Below are 22,192 nucleotides of genomic sequence, written 5' to 3'. Positions count from 1 at the left end.
AGCACCCACATCTTTCTTCAGTATAGTCCATTTGAGCCTGGTAATTTACATTTCCATAGGGCAGATAGCTCCTCTTTAATAACCTCAAGTGTACAAGGATGACTTGGAGTTGGCCTCAGATACTTGAACTGCAAAGTTAAAGGATGAAGTTGTTGTTTGGAACTTTGGTTACATCTCCTTGTTAGGTGCAGATTTAGATTATTCTTCCTTGATAGACATGAATGTCCACTTTTTATTGATTATTAATATGATTTGAGGGATGACTTGAGTGAATGAAGCTATTAGACCTGAACTGCACCTAGCAACCTACATAGGCCTATAAAAGAGAAAAAAAAAGATTTCTAAAAACAAAATAAAATAGTGTGAGTAATGAGTAAGTGAAGGAGAAAGAACCGACTCATAGATAACTACTGTGGGGATAGAGAAGATCTGGGTTCATACTCAGAAGATAGTAAAATTTTAAAAAGCCACTCTTACTTCAGCGAGAAATGTCAGATGGTCAGTAGTCCAAAAAGATCTTGGAAGAGCATCATAATGGGACAGCTAGGTGGTGCAGTGAATAGAGCACCTGCCCTGAAGTCAGGAGGACCTGAGTTCAAATTAGGCCTCAGACACTTGACACTTGATACTAGCTGTGTGAGCTTGGGCAAATCAGTTAACCCCAATTGCCTTGCTTTTTCCCCTCCAAAAAATATCAAATAAGAGAGATTGAGGAGTAATTACAGAAAAATTAAGAGCAATCCAAGAAAATCAAGAAAATTATAAAGAGAGTCATTTGGAAAAAGAGATAAAAAAAAAAACTTAAGAAAATCACACCTTGAAAACTAGAATTGGACAAGGTGAAGTAAATGATGTTATGAGACCAAGAAAGAATTTTTAAAAATCAAAAGAATGAAAAAAGAGAAGAGAATGTGAAACATTTCATTAGAAAAAAAAAACCCAAGTGATTTGGAGAACAGAGTAAGGAGAGACAACATAAGAATTACTGGACTTAGGGCAGCCAGGTAGCACAGCGAGTAAGAGCACTGGCTCTAGTGTTGAGAAGACCTGGAGATCGAATCCTGGGCTCAGATACTCAGCACCACACCCAGAAATAACTGGCCGTGTAACCTTGAGCAAGTTACTTAACCCCGATTGCTTTAAAAAAAAAAAAAAAAAAGAATTACTGGACTACCCGAAAGTAATCATCGAAAAAGGATCCTGATATGATATTACAAGAAATTATTAAGGAAAATTGTCCTGAAGAACAAGAGATAAAAGGAGTAATAGAAAAAAAATCTACCAATCACTACCTGAAAAAGATCCTAGGAAGAAAACTTAAAAAAAAAGTCATAGCTAAGTTTCAACATTCCAGGTTAAGGAGAAAATATTACAAGCAACAATAAAAAAATTTAAATATTACAGAGCTACTGTCAGGATTACAGAAGGCTTAGTGGCTTTCACACTAAAAGACCATAGATCTTGGAATACTATACTTCAAAGAGCAAAAGATCTTTTACTAAAAATAATTTACCAAGCAAAATCCAGTATAATCCTAAATGAAAAGAAATGTACATTTAATGTACATTTTGTTTCAGTTCAATTGTGACAAAAATAGAAAATTCAATTTATAAGCTCCAGGAGAAATATAAGGTAAATATTAAATACTTCTTATATGGGAAAATGTTATCTGTATCCTTAAGAATGTTATTATTACTTAGGTAATTTGGAAGAAAGGTTGGGGCTAAGTAGATGGGGTGATTCTAAAAAACAAAATTGAGTAGGAAATGGTAAAAAGGAGTAATTATACAAATGAGGTGTGAAAGAAAGTACTGAGACAGAGGAAGCAGGTGGAGGGGAGAGGGCTGGTAGTGCTGGAATCTCACTTTCAGACAGTTACAGCTAAAATAGATTTAATTAAAAGAGATAAACAGGGAGACTACATTATGTTACAAGGTACTGTAGACAATGAAGACAGTGAATCTATACTAAACCTATATGCACCAAATATTATAGCATCTAAATTTTTAATAGAAAAGTGAAATGAATTATAGGTAGACATAATACTGTAATAGTGAAGGGCTTGAATTTTCCTCTCAGAACTAGATAACATCTAACAAAAAAAAGAAACTACAGAAGTGAATAGAATTTACAATAAGCTAGGTAATCTATGATAGATATCTGACCCAAGAAAAATTACATTTAATAAAGGACCACAGAAACACAGAATAAAGACTAATTGGAGACTAAACAACCTAATGTTAAAGAATGAGTTGGTTAAAGAACAAATCAGGGAAACAAAGAATTTCATTAAATAGAATGACAATAATGAGACAACATATCAAGACCTATGGGATACAGCAAAAACAGTAATTGAAGGAAAATTATATCTCTAAATGCTTACATTAATAGAGAAAAAGGCCAATAAATTGAGTATGTAATTAAAAAAACTAGAAAGAAAACAAACTAAAAATCCCCAATTAAACACCAAATTGGACATCTTAAAAAATGAAAGGTTAGATTAATAAAATTGAGTGTAAGAAACCCATTGAATTAATAAATAAAAGTAGGAGTTGGTATAAAACAAGAAAACAAAAATGCGATAGGTAAATCATTTGTTAATATAATAGCCAAATTCCAAAGTTCCCAGATCAAAGAGAAAATACTTCAAGCAATCAGGAAGAATTTAAATATCATACAGTCAAAGTCAGACTTACATAAGATTTAGTGGCTTCCATGTTAAAGAAGCTGAGGACTTGGAATATGATATTCTGGAGGGCAAAGGAACTAGGATCACAACCAAGATTAACCTATCCAGGTTATGAAGGGGAAAATGGATATTTAGTGAAGTATAGAACATTCAAACATTCTTGATGAAAAGACAAGAGCTGAATAAAACTTAACTTTCAAATATAAGATTCAAGAGAAACATAAAATGGTAAAGATGAAAGAAATCATAATGATCAATAAGGTTATTTTTTTTTACATTTCTGTATGAGAAGATGATACTTTAATTCCTACTTTACCATTATTATGACTTTTAGAAGGAGTATATATAGATAATGAAATAATATCAATACATAACATATATGTATCAAATGTCATAGCATCCAAATTCATAACGGAAAAGTTAAATTGGTTATAAGAGGAAACAGAACTAGTTATATAACTTTTCCCTCTCAGTACTAGAAAAATCTAAGCAGGAAATGAACTACAAAGAAGTTGAGGATATGAACAGAATTTTAGAAAAGTTAGATAGAATAGACCTTTGGAGATAACTGAATGGGAATAGAAAGGAGCATATCTTTTCCTCAGCTGTACAAAAACTGACCATGTATTATTGCATAAAAACCTCACAATAAAATACACAAAGGCATAAAAATTAAATGCATCCTTTTAAAACCACATTGCAATAAAAATTACATTAAATAAAGGGCCATGGAAACATAAAAAATTAGTTGAAAACTAAATTATCTAATCATAAAAAATGAGTTGGTCAAAGACTGAATCATAGAAACAATAAATAATTATATCAAAGATAATGACAACAATGAGACAACATACCAAAATTTATGAGATGCAGCCAAAGCAGTAGTTAGGGGAAAATTTACATTTTTAAATGTTCACATCAGTTAAATAGAATAAGAGTACATAAATGTCATTCAGTTTACAAAAATAGAAAATGAACAAATTAAAAATCCTCAATTAAACACCAAATTAGAAATTCTGAAAATCAAAAGAGAGATTAATAAAACTGAAAACCATTGAACTGATAAAAAGTTGTTGGTTTTATTTAAAAAAAACATTAAAATAGATTAATCATTGGTTAATATGATTAAAAAACAAAACCAAATTATCAGTATCAAAAATGAAAAGGATAAATTCACCATCATTGTAGGGAAAATTAAAGCAATTATTAGGACCCAATTTTTTTTTCCAAATTCCATGTCAATAAATCTGACAATCCAAGTGAAATGGATGAATATTTACAAGAAATAAATTGCCCAGATTAACAGAAGATGAAATAGAATAATCTCATTTTAGAAAGAGAAATTGAACAAACCATCAGTGAGCTCCCTAAGAAAAAATTCCCAGGACCAGATAGATTCATAAGTGAATTATTCCAAACATAAAAGAACAATTTGAATACTATGTAAACTATTTGGAAAAAAGAGGCAGAGTCCTTCTAAATTTCTTTTGTGACACAAATAATGCTGCTGAAATCAGCCAGGAAGAATTAAAGCAGAAAGAAAACTCTAAACCAATTAGTGTAATGGATACTGTTGCAAAAAATTTCAAATACTAGCAAGGAAATTACAGTAATATATCCCAAAGATCTTATACTATGACCAAGTAGGATTTGTACTGGAATACTGGACTGGTTCATTATTAGAAAAACTACCAGCATAATGATCATACCATTAACAAAGCCACCTATGATTATCTCAATAGATGAAGAAAAAACCCTTGACAAAATAAACATCTGTTCCTATTTAAAATGTGAAAGCATAGGAATTAAATGGAGCTTTCCTTAAAATGAAAAGTACTATCTAACTAAAACCATCAGCAAACATTATTTGTAAAGCTAAAAGCCTTCCTTCCTAGTAAGATCATGGATGAGGCAAGGATGTCTGGTTCTCCCAATTATTATTGAATGTTATACTAGAAATGCTAGGTAAAGCAAAAAAAGAAAGAAAAATTGAAGGAATAAGAATAGACAACAAGGAAACAAAACAGTTTTTGTAGATGATATGATAGTAAACTTAGAGAACGCTAGAAAATCAAGTAAAAAATTAGTCAAAACAATGAACAACTTTAACAAAGGATGCAAATCTACATAAATCATTAACATTTCTATGCATTATCAATAAAACCCAGAAGGAAAAAATAAGAGAAATTCCATTTAAATAGCAGACAGTACAAAATACTTGGGAGACTACATGCTAGGGCACACATAGAAACTATATGAACATAATTGAAAAAATACTTATTCCACAAATATTGATCTAATAAACACCTGAAGAAATAGTAATTGCTCATGGATAGGTTCAGCTAATATAACAAAAATGACAATTTTAACTATAAATTGCCTATTCAGTGCCATGCCAATCAAACTACCATACTTTATCGTGCTAGAAAAAAATAACATTCATCTGGAGAATGAACAAAAAGTCAAATTTATATCATGGGAATCTATGGGGAAAAAAAAGAATCCATGATCACATCCTGAAAGAAATTTCCAAATCTCCCAGGAATATTATAGCCCAATTCCAAAGCTCCCAGATCAAAGAGAAAATGAGGGATTTTTCATTACAGTAATTGGTTTAGAGTTTTCTTTCTGTTTTTGCCCTTCCTGGTTGATATCAGCACCATATTTTCTGTCACAAAGGAAGGTGTCTTAGCAGTTGCAGATCTCAAACTATATTACAAAGTGGTAATCATCAAAACAATATGGTACTTGATAAGATATAGAGTAGCTGATCATTAGAAAAGATAAGGTACAGAATATATGGAGGTAAGTAACTATAGCAACTGTTTGATAAACCCCCAAATCCAAGCTACTGGGGCAAGAACTCATTATTTGACAAAAACTGGGAAAACTAGAAAGCAGTGTGGCAGAAACTAGCCATAGATCAACATCTCATACAATCTAGCAAGATAAGGTCAAAATGGATATGTGATTTAGACATAAGGGGTTATTGGTTGCTGTCCCTAATAACTGAAGAGGACCAAAAATGACATCACTATATTGGGGTCAAGGTATGGTGTGTCTGACCATGGCTGATCAGAACAATACAAACTCAAAAGACCATAGGTAGCCAATGACTTAATGAGGCAACAGGAAATATTAAAACAAAGATTTTTAAAAATTGAAAAATGTAAGGTATCATAGCAAAAACAACTGATGTGGAAAACTGAAGAGGGAAAATTTAGGAGTCATTGGAATATTTCACAGTCATGACCCAAAAAAAAAGCCACATTATAAATAAATAAATATATATTTGCTTTTTGGAGGGGGGAGGGCAGGGAAATTGGGATTAAGTGACTTGCCCAAGGTCACACAGCTAGTAAGTGTTAAGTGTCTTAAGTAGGATTTGAACTCAGGTCCTCCTGACTCCAGGGCTGGTGCTCTATTCACTGTGCCACTTAGCTTTCCCCACATTATATTTCAAGAAATCATAAAAGAAACCTTCCCAGGTCTCTTGGAAACAGAGGGCAAAGTAGAAATAGAATCTATTGGCCACTTCTAGAAAGAAACCTCAGAATGTAAAATCTCAGAAACATAGCCAAAATTCAGAGCTTTTAGGACAAAGAAGGTTTCACAAGCAGTCACAAAGAATGAATTCTAGTACTGAGGAGCCACATTAAGAATGATGCATGAGTTAGCAGTTACTATCATAAAGGAGTAGAGAGTTTGGAATACAGTTATTTCAGAATGCAAATTTTAGGCTTGTTGTTCAGTTTGCAGTGCTCATTAGAATCCTTAGTCTAACTCTCACAGCCATATATGCTATTGGAAAAACCATAGCTTTGACTATATGGACCTTTGTCAGTAAGGTGATATCTCTGATTTCACTATGCTGTACAGATTTGCCATAGCTTTCCTTTCAAGGAGCAAATGTCTTTTGATTTCATGGCTTTAGTTGCCATCTTCAGTGATCTTTTAAGTCCCCCAAGTGGATTCTATTTCTTCTCCCTCTATTTGCCAGGAAGTAATGGGACAAGTTGTCAAGATCTTTTGATGTTAAGCTTCAGACCAGCTGTTACATTCTCTTCTTTCACTGTTATCAAGAGGCTTCTTAATTTCTCTTCACTTTCTGCCATCAGAGTAGTATATCATCTGCATATCTGAGATTGTTGACATTTTCCCCAGTAACATTAATTCCAGTTTTTGATTCATCTAGCCTGGCATTTTGCATGATGTACTCCACATATAATTTAAATAAATAAGGTGACAGTGGCCTTGTTGAACTCCTTTTCCAACCATAAACCAATCAGTTGTTTCATGGTCCTTTCTGTTCTTGGCTTACATATATATTCTGTAAAGACAGGTAAGATGATGACTCTCATTCCATTGAGGACTTGCCACATTTTGTTGTGATCCACACAGTCAAAGGTTTTAGTGTAGTTAATAAAGCAGCATTAAATGTTCTTCTGGAATGCCATTTGTGCATAATACAGCCAGTGTTGGTAATTTGGTCTTTAGTTCCTCTTCAACTCTTCGAAAACCAGCCTGTTCTGGTAATTCTTGGTTCACATATTGCTAAAGCCTAGCTTGCAGAATCTTAAGCAAAACCTTGCTGACATGTGAAATGAGTGCAATTGTTCTGTAATTTGAACATTCCTCAGCATTGTTTTTCTTTAGGATGGGGATGTAAATCAATCTTTTCCAAACCAGTGGTCACTGTTGTGTTTTACAATTTCACTGGCATATTGAGTACAACACTTTACTCTCCATCATTTTTAGGATTTTAAGTAGCTCAGCTGGAATTCTATCACCTCCACTAGCCTTATTGTTAGCAATCCTTGCTAAGGTCCACTTGATTTCATTCTCCAGGATGTCTGGCTCTAGATCAGTAACCACACCATGGATGTTGGTATATTCTTACCACCTCCTTTTTAATTTCTTCTACTTCTCTTCAGTCTTTATCATTTTTTCTTTTATCATGCCCATTTTTGCACGAAACTTTCTCTTGTTATCTCTTGATTTTCTTGAAGAGATCTTTTGTCTTTTCCATTCTTTTGTTTTCTTCTATTTCTTGGCATTGCTTATTTAAGGAAATCTCCTTTATCTTTGGAATTCTGTATTCATTTGGATATAGCTTTTCCTTTTGACTTTCCCTTTTGCCTTTATTGCCTCAGCTATTTATAAAGCCTTATCAGACAGCTATTTTGATTTTGCTTTCTTGCTCTATTTTTTCTTTGGAATATTTTTCTGTTGCTGCCTCCTGTACCATATTGCAAAACTGTGTCCATAGTTCATCAGGGACTTTACCAGATTTAATTTCTTAAATCTATTTATCAACTCCACTTTAATATTTATAAAGGATGCTGTTTAGGTCATACCTATAAGGTCTCATGGCTTTCCCTATTTTCTTTCATTTAAATCTGAATTTTGCAATTAGAAGATCCAGGCCTTATTTTCTTACTTTATAGGGCAGAGGTGGGGAACTTGGAGCCTTGAGGCCACATGTGGCCTTCTAGATCCTCAGGTATGGGTGGCCTTTTGACTGAGCCCATGTTTTATAAAACAAATTTTTTTTATTAAGGGGATTTGCTCTGTGAAGCTTGATTTCAAACAGTCTGACCTGTCTTGGGTAACTATGCACAGACCATAGCTCATAGTTTCATTGAGCTCTTCAAACCCTTCCACTATGACAAGGCTATAATCTGGGGGTGGGTTGTGGTGGTGTGGAGAATTACAGGCTTATGACCAAGAATAACGTATATAGGACAACTGAGTATAATCTTGAGAGGGAAAATGGACCTTTAAATTAAATTGAGGACTTTCAAGCGTATCTAATGAAAAGACTCAAGCTACATAGAAACGTTAAAGTACAAACACAAAAGTCAAGAGAAACATAAAAAGGTAAACATGAATGAATAATCATATGGGGCAATAAACAAGGTTAAACTGCTTATATTCTAAGGTGAGATGAATCCTGTTACCAGGGGTCTTAGAGGGAATTTCAGTAAACAGAAGGCCTGAGAGTGGTTCTATTGTATCTTGATGATCTTAAAAGTAAAATAGAGAATGGTAGGGAGAATATACTAGGGCAGGTAAGGAAAGAAAGGTTAGGGAAAATTATCTCATATAATTGGGGTACACAAGTTGAAATCTATATAGACAAGGAGGAAAGGGGAGAGAGGCAGATACTTGACCTTCATGTATTAATTGATTGAAGCATGCACACATAATTGGGTACAAAAATATATTTTAAGTTAACTGAGATATAGGAAAATGGAGAAGGAAAAACTAGAGGGTAGATTGAGGGAGAGATTAGCTGTTAGCAAATCAGACTCCAAGGATGTACATAAATATAGTAGCTCTTTTGTGGTGGCAAAGAATTAGAATTTGAGAGGTTGCAAGTTATGGTATATTAATGTAATAAAATACTGTTGTTCAGTAAGAAATGAAGTCGATAGTTTCAAAGAAACCAGGGAAGACTTATATGAACTGACATAAAGTGAAGTGAGCAGAAGCAGTAGAACATCTTACTCCAAGGCACTATAAAATCAAATGACTTTGAAAGAGTCAGCAATTCTGATCAATGTAATGACCAGGTATGATGCCAGAGGACAAATGATTTAGGCATAAGGGCTTATTGATTGTTCCTTGTAATTGAAGAAGACCAAAATGTTATCACTGTGGGTCAAAGTACAGTGTGTATGATGCTGTTTACATCTTGATAGAGAAGTGACGGATACAGATTGCAGATTGACAATTAAATTTTTTTTTAATATGGCTGATACAGGAATTAGTTTTCCTTGACTATATATATTTGCATTGTTTTTTTTTTCCTTTATTTTTTGATTGGGAGTGTGGTAGGTGGTGAGGGTGAGAAGATGGATTTTTGCTGATTGATAAAAGCTTTTTTTTTTTTTTTAAAGGAACTATCCTCTCCATATTTTTTTTAGAATACCTCATCTGGCTCTCCCATTTGCACCCATAATGCCTTACCTTGTATTTTACTTTTCTTTGTTTATGTCATTATTCTGAGTAGCAAAGAAATTCATTGAGAACAGAGACTGTAATTCTATCATCTTTGTTTCCCCATTTTTTTTTTACTATTTTGCCTTTCTATTGAATCCCCTGTGCTTAGCTTCACACATGTTATTTGTTTAAAAAGTGTATTTTCACTTTTTCCCTTAAGTCAAACCCTCCCATTTTATAGATGAAGAAGTTAAAGCCCAGAAAGGTGAAGTGATTTGTCCAAAGCTTTCCCAAGTATTAAGTGGCAGAGCTAGGATTTCAACCCAGATTCTCTGATTCCTTATTTAGTGCTCTTGCAGTGCAGAGGAAATCATGTAGTCACAAAAGTTACATAAATGTTCATACAGTTACATCTAACAATATCACTTTTAAAAAAGGTTACTGATGGAAAATACCAATATTTTACATTAAAATATTCCTAGCAGCAGTATTTAAAATTGCAAAGAAGAAATAGGAAAGAAACTATGTGTCTGGGGCAGCTAGGTGGCGCAGTGAATAGAGCACTGACCCTGGAGTCAAGAGGACCGGAGTTCAAATATGACCTCAGACACTTAACACTTACTAGTCATGTGACCTCGGGTAAGTCACTTAACCCCAATTGCCCTGCCCTTCCCCCTCCAAAAAAAGCAAAAAGCAAAATAAATAATAACAAAAAAGAAACTGTGTCTAGTCATTAGTTCGGATAAATAGTTTTATGTGAATGTAACAAAAGACCCAATGCAAAGTGATTAGACTTCTAGTAGGGGATTGTGCGTTATCGTGAGAATTGGATTGTGTGATGTGAGACCATAATTAGCAGAAATGCTAATAAACATCTTGTAATAAGCAGACTTCATTTCTCCAAGGCTGATGACAGGTATATGCCATTGAATTTATCTAGTGCATCCCAAAGTGTCATACCTCTTGATGGAGCCTATGTAAAGATCAAAATACAAGAGTAGACTCAAAAAAATCTCAATGGGACACATCTACATGAGCTCAGTCAACAACATCTCAACAAAAACGTGCCAGACAACTGACTGCCATATGGATGTATTTATGAAAATGTGTTTATGATAGCAATAGTTTATGATAGCACTTATGATAGCAATTATGAGGTTATTGCCATCGGAAACCACAGAAGGATTTTCCTTAGAGATTCCAGTCTTAAAATTCAATGTAGATTATGAAAGGAGATAGTGGAGATCATGCAACATATTATTCCCGTTTACAAAAGATTTTTACCTACTAAATACCTAGGAAGACATGGCTAAAGTTATGTCAAAAGCTTGGTATCTTTCATAGATTTATCAGTGACAATACTGACTTCAAAATATCCTGAGATCTCAACTAATTAATTGCCCTAGAATGAGACCATCATCACAAACCAAACTATTGTCCAAATTGCCTGGGCATAGCATTAATCCATATACATTTAACAATATTTTAAGTAGATGTCACAATGCCAAATAATCATAATTTGTAAACAACATAGAGCAGACATCTTTCAAAAAATAGAGGCATAACAGAGGATATCAAGATCATGTGGAAATAGGATGAGATGTATGGCATCCTTGTTGTCCTGTCTTCTACTAGAGGTGCACTAAATATGGTTCAGTGAGCCCACAGAGGATTCAACTGCAAGTAGTAGTTATTTAATGTACCTGTGAGATGTTCTGAGGAATATTCAACTTGTCCCATGACTTTCTATATGAACACCACTAAAAATAATAACATAAGAGTATAAGACAGGTATGTTCACATGCAGTCTAAATGTATAAAGATGGTACATGTATGATATGGATATATATGATCTGAAGCTTGACCTGCTATGGCAGAAAGGAGGAAAGCCAAGGGCCCTGTCTGTATTGTCAATACACTGTGTAAGGGGAGAGGAGACAGGTAGGCCCTAGGAATTCCTCTTGGGCTGAACTGGGCCTCTAAAGAGGGATACTGGGCTAGAATTTTATATAACTGCCAATCCTCCAAGACCACCAATCTAGAGTTATGATCCTGGATTTAGAAGGAAAGCTGTTTCTCTAGTTACTCTTAAGGAGAACTGGCATAGTTTCTTCTCAACAAATGTTGATTACGTAAAAGACCATCACAAATTGCAAATATCAAATGAATCTCTGTAAAAAAAGAGCAAACTGAAGAAGTTATAAAGATTAAAATATATCAAAGACTATGCAATGGTGAATGAGATTTTCACCTGGGAGTGAGATGAGACCTCAGATCAAACTAAGAGAGAAAGAATAGTCTCACCCACAGGCAATTCTCCCTGTATTACAAATGCTGGAAATTCGACATGTTAGGATTCTCTATGTGTTTGTAAATCTAAGGAGAACTTGGACTTTGTCTCTCATGATCATCTCATAAAAATTCTCCAGTAATCTCTAGTCAGGTCCTTCTTCACTTAAGTCACCAGTTCCTTGCTAGGCTCCTCTCTGCCAATCAGGAGTTACATCTCCTGTAGGCAGTATACAACACAATTCCAGAAAACCACTTCAGACTTAGTAGAATCAGCCTTATAATGATAATAATGGTAATACAATGTTCTGAATAAGAAAAATTAAATCTAGGTGGTAATAACTCATTATGTCCTTGTGGGTCAGACTCTTAGTGGAACTAGGGAGGTTTGAGTTAATCCACCACACAACACCAACTTTTGCTGTTGAAAGCCAAGAATTTGTGGAGCAGACCCAGGGCCATTTAACTTAAGCATAATCTCATGTGGATTGATCTGGGACACAGCTATGGGCCCTCAAAGCAAGGAAAAATATAAAAACAATTTTAGGACTTTGGCAGAAAGGTCCTGGGACTCCAGGTTATTCCCTTATATGGATTAAAATCTGCTTGTACAAGTGGAGTTTGGTTAACCCAGAAGGGGTGCTACCAAGTAAAATATACGAAGTCTAAGGAGGAAGAGATTGCTTTGTTTTGTTTATTCCTGCTTTTATCTGCCTTCCTGTCCTTAAAAAACATCTTTCTCTCTGTCACAAGGCCCTCTTTTCCTAATCCTCTTAAACATTAGTTCATTTGATTATGTTGTATATTTCAGGCTATATTCTTCTTTCTTTTCTATACAAACTACATAAAAAACTTAATTGGTTGCACAAAAAGACCATTATAAAGTAATTATGTTTCTACAAAGGAGTGACAGCTTCCTAAATAACAGGAGAAGGTAGGAAATCCTATGAATTACATTCTGCTTGATAATAATAGACAGAATGACCTTATGAAGTATCATTGGACCTTCCTATTCTTTTATTAATCCTGGGTAGTTTTGTTTCCATGTTTGTACAACTTGGCCCCCAGTGGTTAGTTGCACAATTTATATTCATATGAGATTGTTGGTATTTTTTTTCTTTCTAGATACAGTCACTGCTCGAGGTTATACTACTGTTCAAAAGAACTGGCTTATTCTAGGCTTCTACATTTCTCTACCCTTTCTCATCATTGTTATCATTATTGTTGCAAAATGGGAAAAAGTGAAAGAATTGTGCAATGTACAAGAAATTCAAAGTGAAGGGTAAATTAACTTTGTACACTTTATTTTTTAGATAAAATTAAGGAAAAAATGCCCAACTTTACACTTGGAACATCCCAAGTTTAAAGTCATTCTGAGTAGATTAGTAAGATCATAAAGAGAATGTTTATGTAAAAGATTAAATAAAGAATAAGAGAATATATTTGCTCCTGGGCAACTTGTATTCAACTGGGAAAACATTTTTAAAAAATATAACCTTTCTAGAGAATTAAAGTTGTCCTGTAACTTTTCTCTAGCTCTTGGGAGAGAGTTCTGGCCACCTCCATAGCAGGGAACCATGATGGCTAAGAATATTTTGTGATATGCACTGAACTTCCCAAACATCTCAAAATCATAACAGGAACCATAAAAAATAACTCTTCCCTCTTAATAATGACTGGGAATAAATAGACATGAAAAAAATCAAAGAAAGACTAGAAATCTTGGCAGAGAATGAAGAATATAAGGTAATAGAATAGGCCTCACTTTGGAAATTGCCTGGAGCACCTGGGTTTTCTATTTCAGCAGATATTTCTACCTTCAGATCAAAATCAGTTATCAAAATTATCATCCACTGTAAAAAGTGTAAAAGAAACCTAGTTATTGTAAGGATAGTAGAAGCATTTATTTTGTAGTGCTTTGGGAAAGGCAGTCTGGTTCCTATATTTATGCCTGGGAAATCTATGTCTGTCCTAAGGACTAGCTGTCTATGTGGAGGAGACTTTTATCTAGTTGAGAGAATGTTCTATAAGGCTATATGGGTGATGTACGTTTTGATTAGTGCTTCTCTCACTTGTAGCTACAGAGTTAGGTGATAGTTAAGCAGCAATCTTCTATAGTTCAATCTAAGTAAATGAATTCTAGTCTAACTCTTTTCTTTCCCCCTTGTATTTCAAGACACTGCAAAACAACCACCAGCTGCTGTCTGTAGTGAATAGGAGGGAATAAAATTGGGGATAGAGTTAGGATAGAGGGAATATTATGGGTTTGGGTTTTTTTGTAGGTCCTATTTCAGGGCTTGGATACTGTGAAATTTGTTTGACCAGCCCTAGTACACTGTAGCACTGCTCTTAGTAGATGGATCACCACCTAAAGGTAAACAGGCTTTCCAAGAGAAAAACAACAACAACTTGGGGATAAGTGACTTGCCCAAGGTCACATGGCTAGTTTTTTCTGTTAAGTGTCTGAGGCCAGATTTGAACTCAAGTTCTCCTGACTCCAGGGCCAGTGCTCTGTTCACTGAGCCACCTAGCCGCCCCTACAACAACAACTTTTTAACAAATTCACCAAGACATATGCCATGAGAGGCAGTCATAAGGGACAAGTAGGTGGGAGAATACAGCTTCTTCTTATTATTAATTGCTATTGTCTATATTGTGTTTAATTAAGAATGATTCTTTCTGAGGTTTTGGTTCAAATAACCACTTAATTTCTCAGTATTCTACATTAATTTTAAAATGTCTTTTTTTCCTTTAAAATAGATCACTATCAGGAGAGAGCAGCATATCGCATAGTACAAGGTGAAATTACATTTTTTTTTTTTTGCTGGAGAAGAACTAAGAATCATTGTATGGATTTCTCATTACCCATTCATTCTTCAACCCCTTACAATATAGCTGCCAACCACACCATTGTACTGAGACATCTCTTACAGCAATCACCAGGATTCTCTAAATTGCTTTCTGGTGGCTTTTTACACTTTTGCTTATAATCATTATATCCCTTGGGGTCATGTCACAATACCTCCATGGATTACAGAGCCCACCACTTTAGAAACCTCTAATATATAGATTAAATAAAATTACCTGGCATTATTCTGGCATTTAAGGCCAGGCCTTCTATAGTCTGCTTCCAGTCTATTTTTTCAGTCTTATTTCATATTACTCCTTGTCATAAATTGTACATTTTAGCCAAACTAGATTACTGGCTGTGAGATGAAGTTGGCATTACTTCCTCTATCTCTGCATTTATATAGAGCATCTTCTATGCTTAGAAATCCATTTTCTTTTCAGCACCTTTTCACACTCTTTCCCTTTCTTCAAGGTTCACCTTTTCTTTGAAACCTTTGCTGATTTTCTTTCCTCCTCCTCCCACACCTCCCACACAGAGAGAAAGTGTTTTCTCTCTCAGGTTTTCTTTTTCAAATTAGTTTTCTCAAATGTTCCTAACATACTTTATCTGGATTTCTCTTTTGTCCTCATCAGACCCTTCCTCAATTACACTTGGTATATATATCACATTCACCCTTTTAGATACTACATTTCTTGAGGCCAGAGCCTATGTGGCATTATCTATCTTTGTATTCCAAGACTAGAGTACAATAGATACAAAATAAAATGTTGTATTCAAAGAAATTGTTTTTAAATTTTACTTTTTTCTCTCTTTTTCAATTCTATAAATAGGCAGTAATACATGTTTTTTCACTCCTCCTAATCTAGTATTTTATAGAAGGTGGTAGGGAGGAAAAGTATGAATAGGAAGTGGGCAGGAGGCAGTTAGAGATTAATATAGTGAAGCCAAAATGAATTGAACTTTACCCACAGATATTTCTGGTTAGGCTATAAACGTTTCCCGGGTTCATTGGTCTTTATTAGGTTGGGGATACAAGGACTAGACATTTTTTGTACTAACATGGTGATGAGAACTATCTACCTCTTATTATCCAGAAATTTGTAATCTGTAGCTCTTTTTTCATACTAACTGAGTATCCATGTAAGACAAGGTATTATATAGATAATAAATAATAAAAAATCTTCAGTTTATCCTGTTGAATATCTAGATGTTTAGTTATTAATTAAAGAAGTTAGTGAATGTAATTAGAACTTGAACTATGTGAACTGTTTTTCTCCAGTACCTTGCATTTGCATACATGTGTATGTATGTATCAGTATCCTCAGTACTCATGAAGTTACCTAATAATTATATTTAGACCAGTAATTTCAGCCCAAAGAAAATACTCTGACTCCTAAAGGAGAGGATGTTGCCTCTTCCAGGATTAGTGCTCCTTTTCTCCCCTAATCTCTGACATCAAATTCAATTTTTTGATTGGTGTCATAAGATAGATCCATGACTGAAGCAAAGGCAAAGCAGTTTAGTCTGAAAGGTCTTCCGCATTCCAGTAGAGACTGGATTTATTGAAACATATTGGCATGAGGTTACTGTTCTTTTATGGGTTCTAGCTTATATAGTCAAACTTTTTCCTGCTTTCCTTCTCTCATCTCTTTCCTGTTCAGTAATGCCCAGTGTAATTTTTTTTGTCCAATTATTTTCCCCAGAATTACTACTAGTCTCTAGAATAGAGTTTTAACATCCATTTTTGACCAGACCAAAATTCCTTCCCCAAATTGAGTTAGACATTTCTAGAGACAGCTATTCTCTCCAACAGATATTCCCAAGGAGAAGGAGAGAATATTATGCTTTAAAGGTTTGGTTAGATTCAACTGATCAATTTAACAAAGACAGAGGGAAAGGGAGAACAAGATAAGCAACTTCTCTTACAAACTGTACTGATTACATTTTTCACTGAGAAATCTGTAATAGCTGAATTGGAAAGCTCTTGCTTCCTTGCTAAATATTTATGTCTTTTTTTGCTTCTCAGTGATCACAGTACCTAAACTGCCAAAAAGTGGAGACTAGAGTGAGGAAATGACCATACTTTCGCAGAAGCCTGTCTAATGAAATAAAGAAAAACTTTGCTTTCTGTTCATTTCTTGTTAAAGGTATTACTTCTCACAACAATAAATCAAATGAATGAAAACTTGTTCACTTCTTTCTAGTCGTCTTTCCAGTTTTTCTCCATTAGAGACTAATGATATTGTTTTAATTTATGATCTCAAGTTCCAAAATAAGATAAGTGAATAGACCATGAGGGAATCTGGAATAATTACCTTTTTGGCAGCTCTGACACTGCCCAATAAACTAATTAGCCACCACTGGAATTAGAGGGAGAGATCCAGCTATCTTGGGCACCAAATAAATACTACAGTGAAAAGAATTTATAGACTAGATTAATGTACTCCAATAAGTGCCCTATCATATTTTTAGATGGAGGCTTTTATTTTGGGGGGATGTCTTCTGGGCTAGAGTGAGGAAGAGGCACAATAGAAATTTGAAAAATCAGGACAACACAGTAATTCCTATTTAGTGATCTAGTCCAGTAGTAGGAGCAAACATACATAGCTTTCTAGCACATCTTGGAAGAACTGACTGTGGAAGAGAGGAAATAAGAAAGAAGGACATCAGCTTTACTAGCATCTTAGATCATAAGATAGGGGCTGATGGAAATCTCAATAAAAATTTAGCTATTTTCAACTTCATCTAGTATTTGCCTACCTAGAGACTCTAGAACATAATCTGTTTTATTATCTGTAATAGTAATTGAATTTAAAGATCCCCCTGTATTGGCTTGGTTTTTGGTTTGATTGTGTTAAAACCCACAGCTTGTGAATCCCACTTGTGGGATGGACTTGTTGACGTGAAAAGAGAGTGCTGAACTGGGAGGAGCTGATGATGTAAATTTAGAGAGACACAAGAAAAGAGAGAGGCAGAAGAACTTTTTAGAAGCAGCATCTTTGAAGGCAGAGAGAAACTGAGAGGATTGCTGAGGGCCACTTTGACTTGCCTAGGACTTTTGAGGGCTGCCACCCAGAGCTGCCAAGGACTGAGGAGACATGGCTGTCATGCTGGTACTTTGTCTGTTTTGATGTTGTTTTGCCAGATTTGTCCACTGGTGAAAGACAGTCCTGTTGTTGCAGAAGTCTTGGAACGTTGCTGTTGGTTCAGAGCTCCAGAGACTGTTCTGCAGACAGAGAGTGAATTCTGTCCACTGGTGAAGGACAGTGCTGTTGTTGAAGAGGTGTTGGAACCTTGCTCTTGGTTCAGAAGCCCTGAAGAAGGATTTTCTTGTTATATGTTTACAGAAATCCTGGAAGAGGGTTTTCTAATGTTTTCAGGGGTCCTAGGACTATTCTGTAGACAGAGAATGAATTAACGAAGAGACTGGCAATGTATCTTGTGGCCTTGCTAAGCTTTGTCTCCCCAGGAACAAAGATTGCTGAGAACTTGCCTGTGTCAAGATGAAGAAAAGACCTAAATTTGGGTATTAAATGCTGTGCTTAAGCTTTTTGTAACTCTGGGGTAGATTCAATTGTGATCCAAGGGTGGGGAACTTTTGACCTTTTTGTGCTCTGTGATTGAACAAATGAATGTACTTTACTTATGTTTGGAAACTAATCTCCATTTGAGAACAGGGGCTTTGTGATGGACTAAATGAATGTACAGCCTAGGGGTGGAGTAGTATTTAGAAGAGGGACTCTGTGATTGATTAAATCAATGGAATGTCCAGGGTTGGGGTAGTACTTGATTAAATCACACTTGGTAAATGCTGTATTTTGAATTATGCTATATGTTGATTCTCTCTGTTCTTAATTTGTCACTGAATAAAATGGAGAGCACCTATGCTGGTATTTTGAACCTTGGGAAGTTGCCTTTGCTTGGCATTACATTATCCAAACATTTCTAATAAACTGAATTCTGCCTCAACTACAAAGAATCTAGGGGCTAATTTAACTATATCTCTACACACACATGTAAAGTTAGAATTTCATTTTTTCCTAAAGGTTAGGAATATTCTTAACTGGGGGCTCAGAGCAATTGTGGATTAAACGCATAACTTTTCATCTAAAATAAACTCCTGAAAGCCAAATAAGAAATAAATGGACCTAAGCCTCTGTAATGTAATGCCAAAAGAAGGCAACTTCCCAGGTTCAAAATACCAGCATAGGTGCTCTCTATTTTATTCAGTAACAAACCCAGAACAGAGAAGATCAAAACATGACATCATTCAAAATACAGCATTTACTAAGTGTGATTAAATAATCTCCAAGGACTACCCCACCCCAGGACTTTCCAATCATTCAATCAATTACAAAGTCCCAGTTCTAAATACTACTCCACCCCTAGGCTATACCTTCATTTGGTCCACCACAAAACCCCTCTTCTCAAATGGAGATTATTTTCCAAACATAGGTAAAGTACCTTCATTTGTCAATCACAGAGCACAATAAGGTCAAAAGTTCCCCACCCCTAGGATCACAATTGAATCTACCCCAGAGTTACATCAAGTTTAAACACAGCACTTAATACCCAAATGGAGGTCTTTTCTTCATCTTGACAGGAGGCAAGTTCTCAGCAATCTTAGTTCCTGGGGAGACAAGGCTTAGCAAGGCCATAAGATACATTGCCAGTCCCTTCATGAATTTATCCTCTGTCTGTAGAACAGTCCTAGAACCCCTGAACACATCAGCAAAGCCCTCTCCCAGGATTTCTGTAAACATAAAACAAGAAAATCCTTCTTCAGGGCTTCTGAACCAACAGAAAGGCTCCCAGACCCCTGCAACAACAGCACTGTCCCTCACCAGTGGACAGTATTCACTCTGTCTGCCGGACAGTCTCCAGACCCCTGCAACAACAGTACTGTCCCTCACCAGTGGACAGTATTCACTCTCTGTCTGCAGGACAGTCTCAGGCCTTCTTAGCGAACAGCCAGGTTCCAGGACTTCTCCAACAAAAGGACAGTCTTTCACCAGTGGACAAATCTGGCAAAATAACATCAAAACAGACAGACAAAGTACCAGCAAAACAGCCATGTCTCCTCAGTCCTTGGCAGCTCAGGGGGCAGGTCTCAAAAGTCCAGGGCAATTCAAAGCGGCCACCAGCAATTCTCTTAGTCTCTCTCTCTCCACGAGGTGCTGCTACCAAAAAAGATCTTCCGCCTCTCTCTTGTGTCTCCAAATCTACGTCACCAGCTCCTCCCAATTCAGGACTTTCTTTTCACATCAACAAGCCCATCCCACAGGTGGGATTAACAAACTCTGGGTTTTAACACAATCAATTTGAAAACCAAGCCAATACAGGGGAATCTTTAATTGCCATTACTATCACAGCCTCTAAACTTAAATGAACTAATTAGTATAATGGTGTTAACATTTAAATAATTGGGAAGATTTTAATTGTGCATGGCTAGGCTATTACAATATATGATGCTATGTAAATTAATATACAAATTTAGTTTTATAAATCTGGATAAAATACATTTCAAACTATATTTTAGAGAATCAAAAGGTAAAGAATTTCAAAGGAAATGAAAAAAGTAGGAAGGAATAGAGCCTAGTAATATCAAATCACAAATCACACTATAAAATAGTAATCATTGAAACAACTTGGTACTGATTTAAAAAATCCTTATCCTAATAGAAAATTTGATCAATAGAACAGGTTAAACAAGACCCAGAAGCAACTGAATGACTCAAAAGACACCAGTGACCAGACTAAGGACTTCCTATTCCACAACAAATGCTGGGAAAGGTGAAAAGCAGTATGGCAGAACAGGTTTAGACTATCAGTTTTTTTTTCAGTTATGTCTGACTCCTGGTGACCCCATTTGGAATTTTCTTGGCAAAGATACTGGAGTAGTTTGCCATTTCCTTCCCTCGCTTTTTTTTTTTTTACAGATGAGGAAGCTGAGGCAAACAGGATTAAATGACTTGCCCAGGATTACACAGCCAGTAAGGATCTGAAACCCGATTTGAAGTGCCACCTGTCTGCCTAGTTTAGATTGAATCTTACCATACACCACAATAAACTCCTAGGTAATAGTTAAATATAAAAGACTCATTTTTTAAAAATTAGAGGGCAAAAGAATATATCTTTTACAACTACAGCTGACAGGAAGAATTCTTACATTATTAACAAGGGAAAGAGATAAATGAATGTATAAGCATTTATTAAGCAGTTAACTACATGCCAAATACTGTACTAAATCCTGATGATATAAATATAAACACAAAGACAGTTCTGGACCTCGAGGAGTTTGTTTTAATAATGAGAGATCTCATGTAGGGGATTGGTGGCCAGGGAAATTTTAATTTAGAAAGTTACAGGGAAGATGGAATCACAGACAAATAGAGTAAGATATAAAATGAAGCATTCCTTAAGTATAATAAGCCATGAGGCACTCACTGTCAAGATAGTAGGGTTCCAGGGCAGGAGTAATTGAGCTAAAAGGGAGAGGTATTCTAGTGCTTGATCTCCACTTTGGACAGGATGGTGAGAAGATGACCACGTTGCAAAGTGACCCATGGTTAGAGACTCCCTAGATGAAGTGGGCTGAGTGAAGCTTTCACTAATCAAGCAAAGGGACCCCAGTATGGGAGATCTGGAGTTGAACAGATTAATTAATGATCTCAACAGATAAAATGAACAATTTTTATTACATTAAATTGAAATGCTTTTGCATACCACAATAATTAGAATAAGAAATTTAGAATTATAACCATGAAATCACAAAATTGTGACCCTTTAATCTGATGATACTGTTATGTATGCATTCCAAGGATAATCCTGGCCACTTCACTTAGCCTCTCAGCCTCAGTCACCTCATCTGTAAAATAGGGATAATAGTAGCACCTGTCTCTAGGGATATTGTGTGGATCAAATGAGAAAATAAAATTTAAAATGAGTTGCAAACCTGAAAGTGCTATTTATATGTTAACTCTATTATTGCAGATAAAATATAGCCAACATTTTGGGTGATAAAAAATATCTCAATAATACTTTGGGATAAATTATACTATAAAGTAGTAATCATTAAAACAACTTGGTATTGGTTTAAAAATCCCTCTCCTAACATGATATTAAATTGATATAAATTCTACCCTTAGGGTCATATTAATTACCCAAGCAAAACTGATATGAGTCAACAGTGTGATGTGGCAGGAAAAAAAAAGTTCCAGGCACTGGGGTAGTCTTTCCCAGTTTCCAATCACACTCTCTCATGAGACTATTTCAAAGATTTCACCTATTTTATGTGAACTGGGACATCTGTAATAAACTCCCTCTTTTCTCATATTCTATGCTTCAAAACCTCTTTATATCATTCCCCATTCTCTATTCCTTTTCCCCAATCTTAGGAGAAGGGGTGGCCTCCTTTT

General features: G+C 35.3%; 1 protein-coding gene across 1 annotated transcript in view; it reads left to right on the top strand.

Annotated features, from left to right (window-relative positions):
• Positions 1-16,928, top strand: part of LOC138152102 (disintegrin and metalloproteinase domain-containing protein 18-like) — a 146,872-nt gene extending 129,944 nt beyond the window's left edge. The window contains exons 19-21 of the mRNA XM_069075852.1: positions 13,049-13,205; positions 14,684-14,722; positions 16,801-16,928. Of these exons, the coding sequence (XP_068931953.1) occupies positions 13,049-13,205; positions 14,684-14,722; positions 16,801-16,816 (212 nt within the window). The 3' untranslated portion in view covers positions 16,817-16,928. The remainder of the gene's footprint in view (positions 1-13,048; positions 13,206-14,683; positions 14,723-16,800) is intronic.
• Positions 16,929-22,192: the final 5,264 nt, after the last annotated feature.

The sequence above is a fragment of the Petaurus breviceps genome, unplaced genomic scaffold, assembly GCF_028583685.1.
Source record: "Petaurus breviceps papuanus isolate PSGF00001 unplaced genomic scaffold, PetGlider_PUasm1.0 90919, whole genome shotgun sequence".
Taxonomy (NCBI): Eukaryota; Metazoa; Chordata; class Mammalia; order Diprotodontia; family Petauridae; genus Petaurus; species Petaurus breviceps.
Note: the sequence above shows the minus strand (reverse complement) of the source record. Positions and strands in the feature narration are given on the sequence as shown.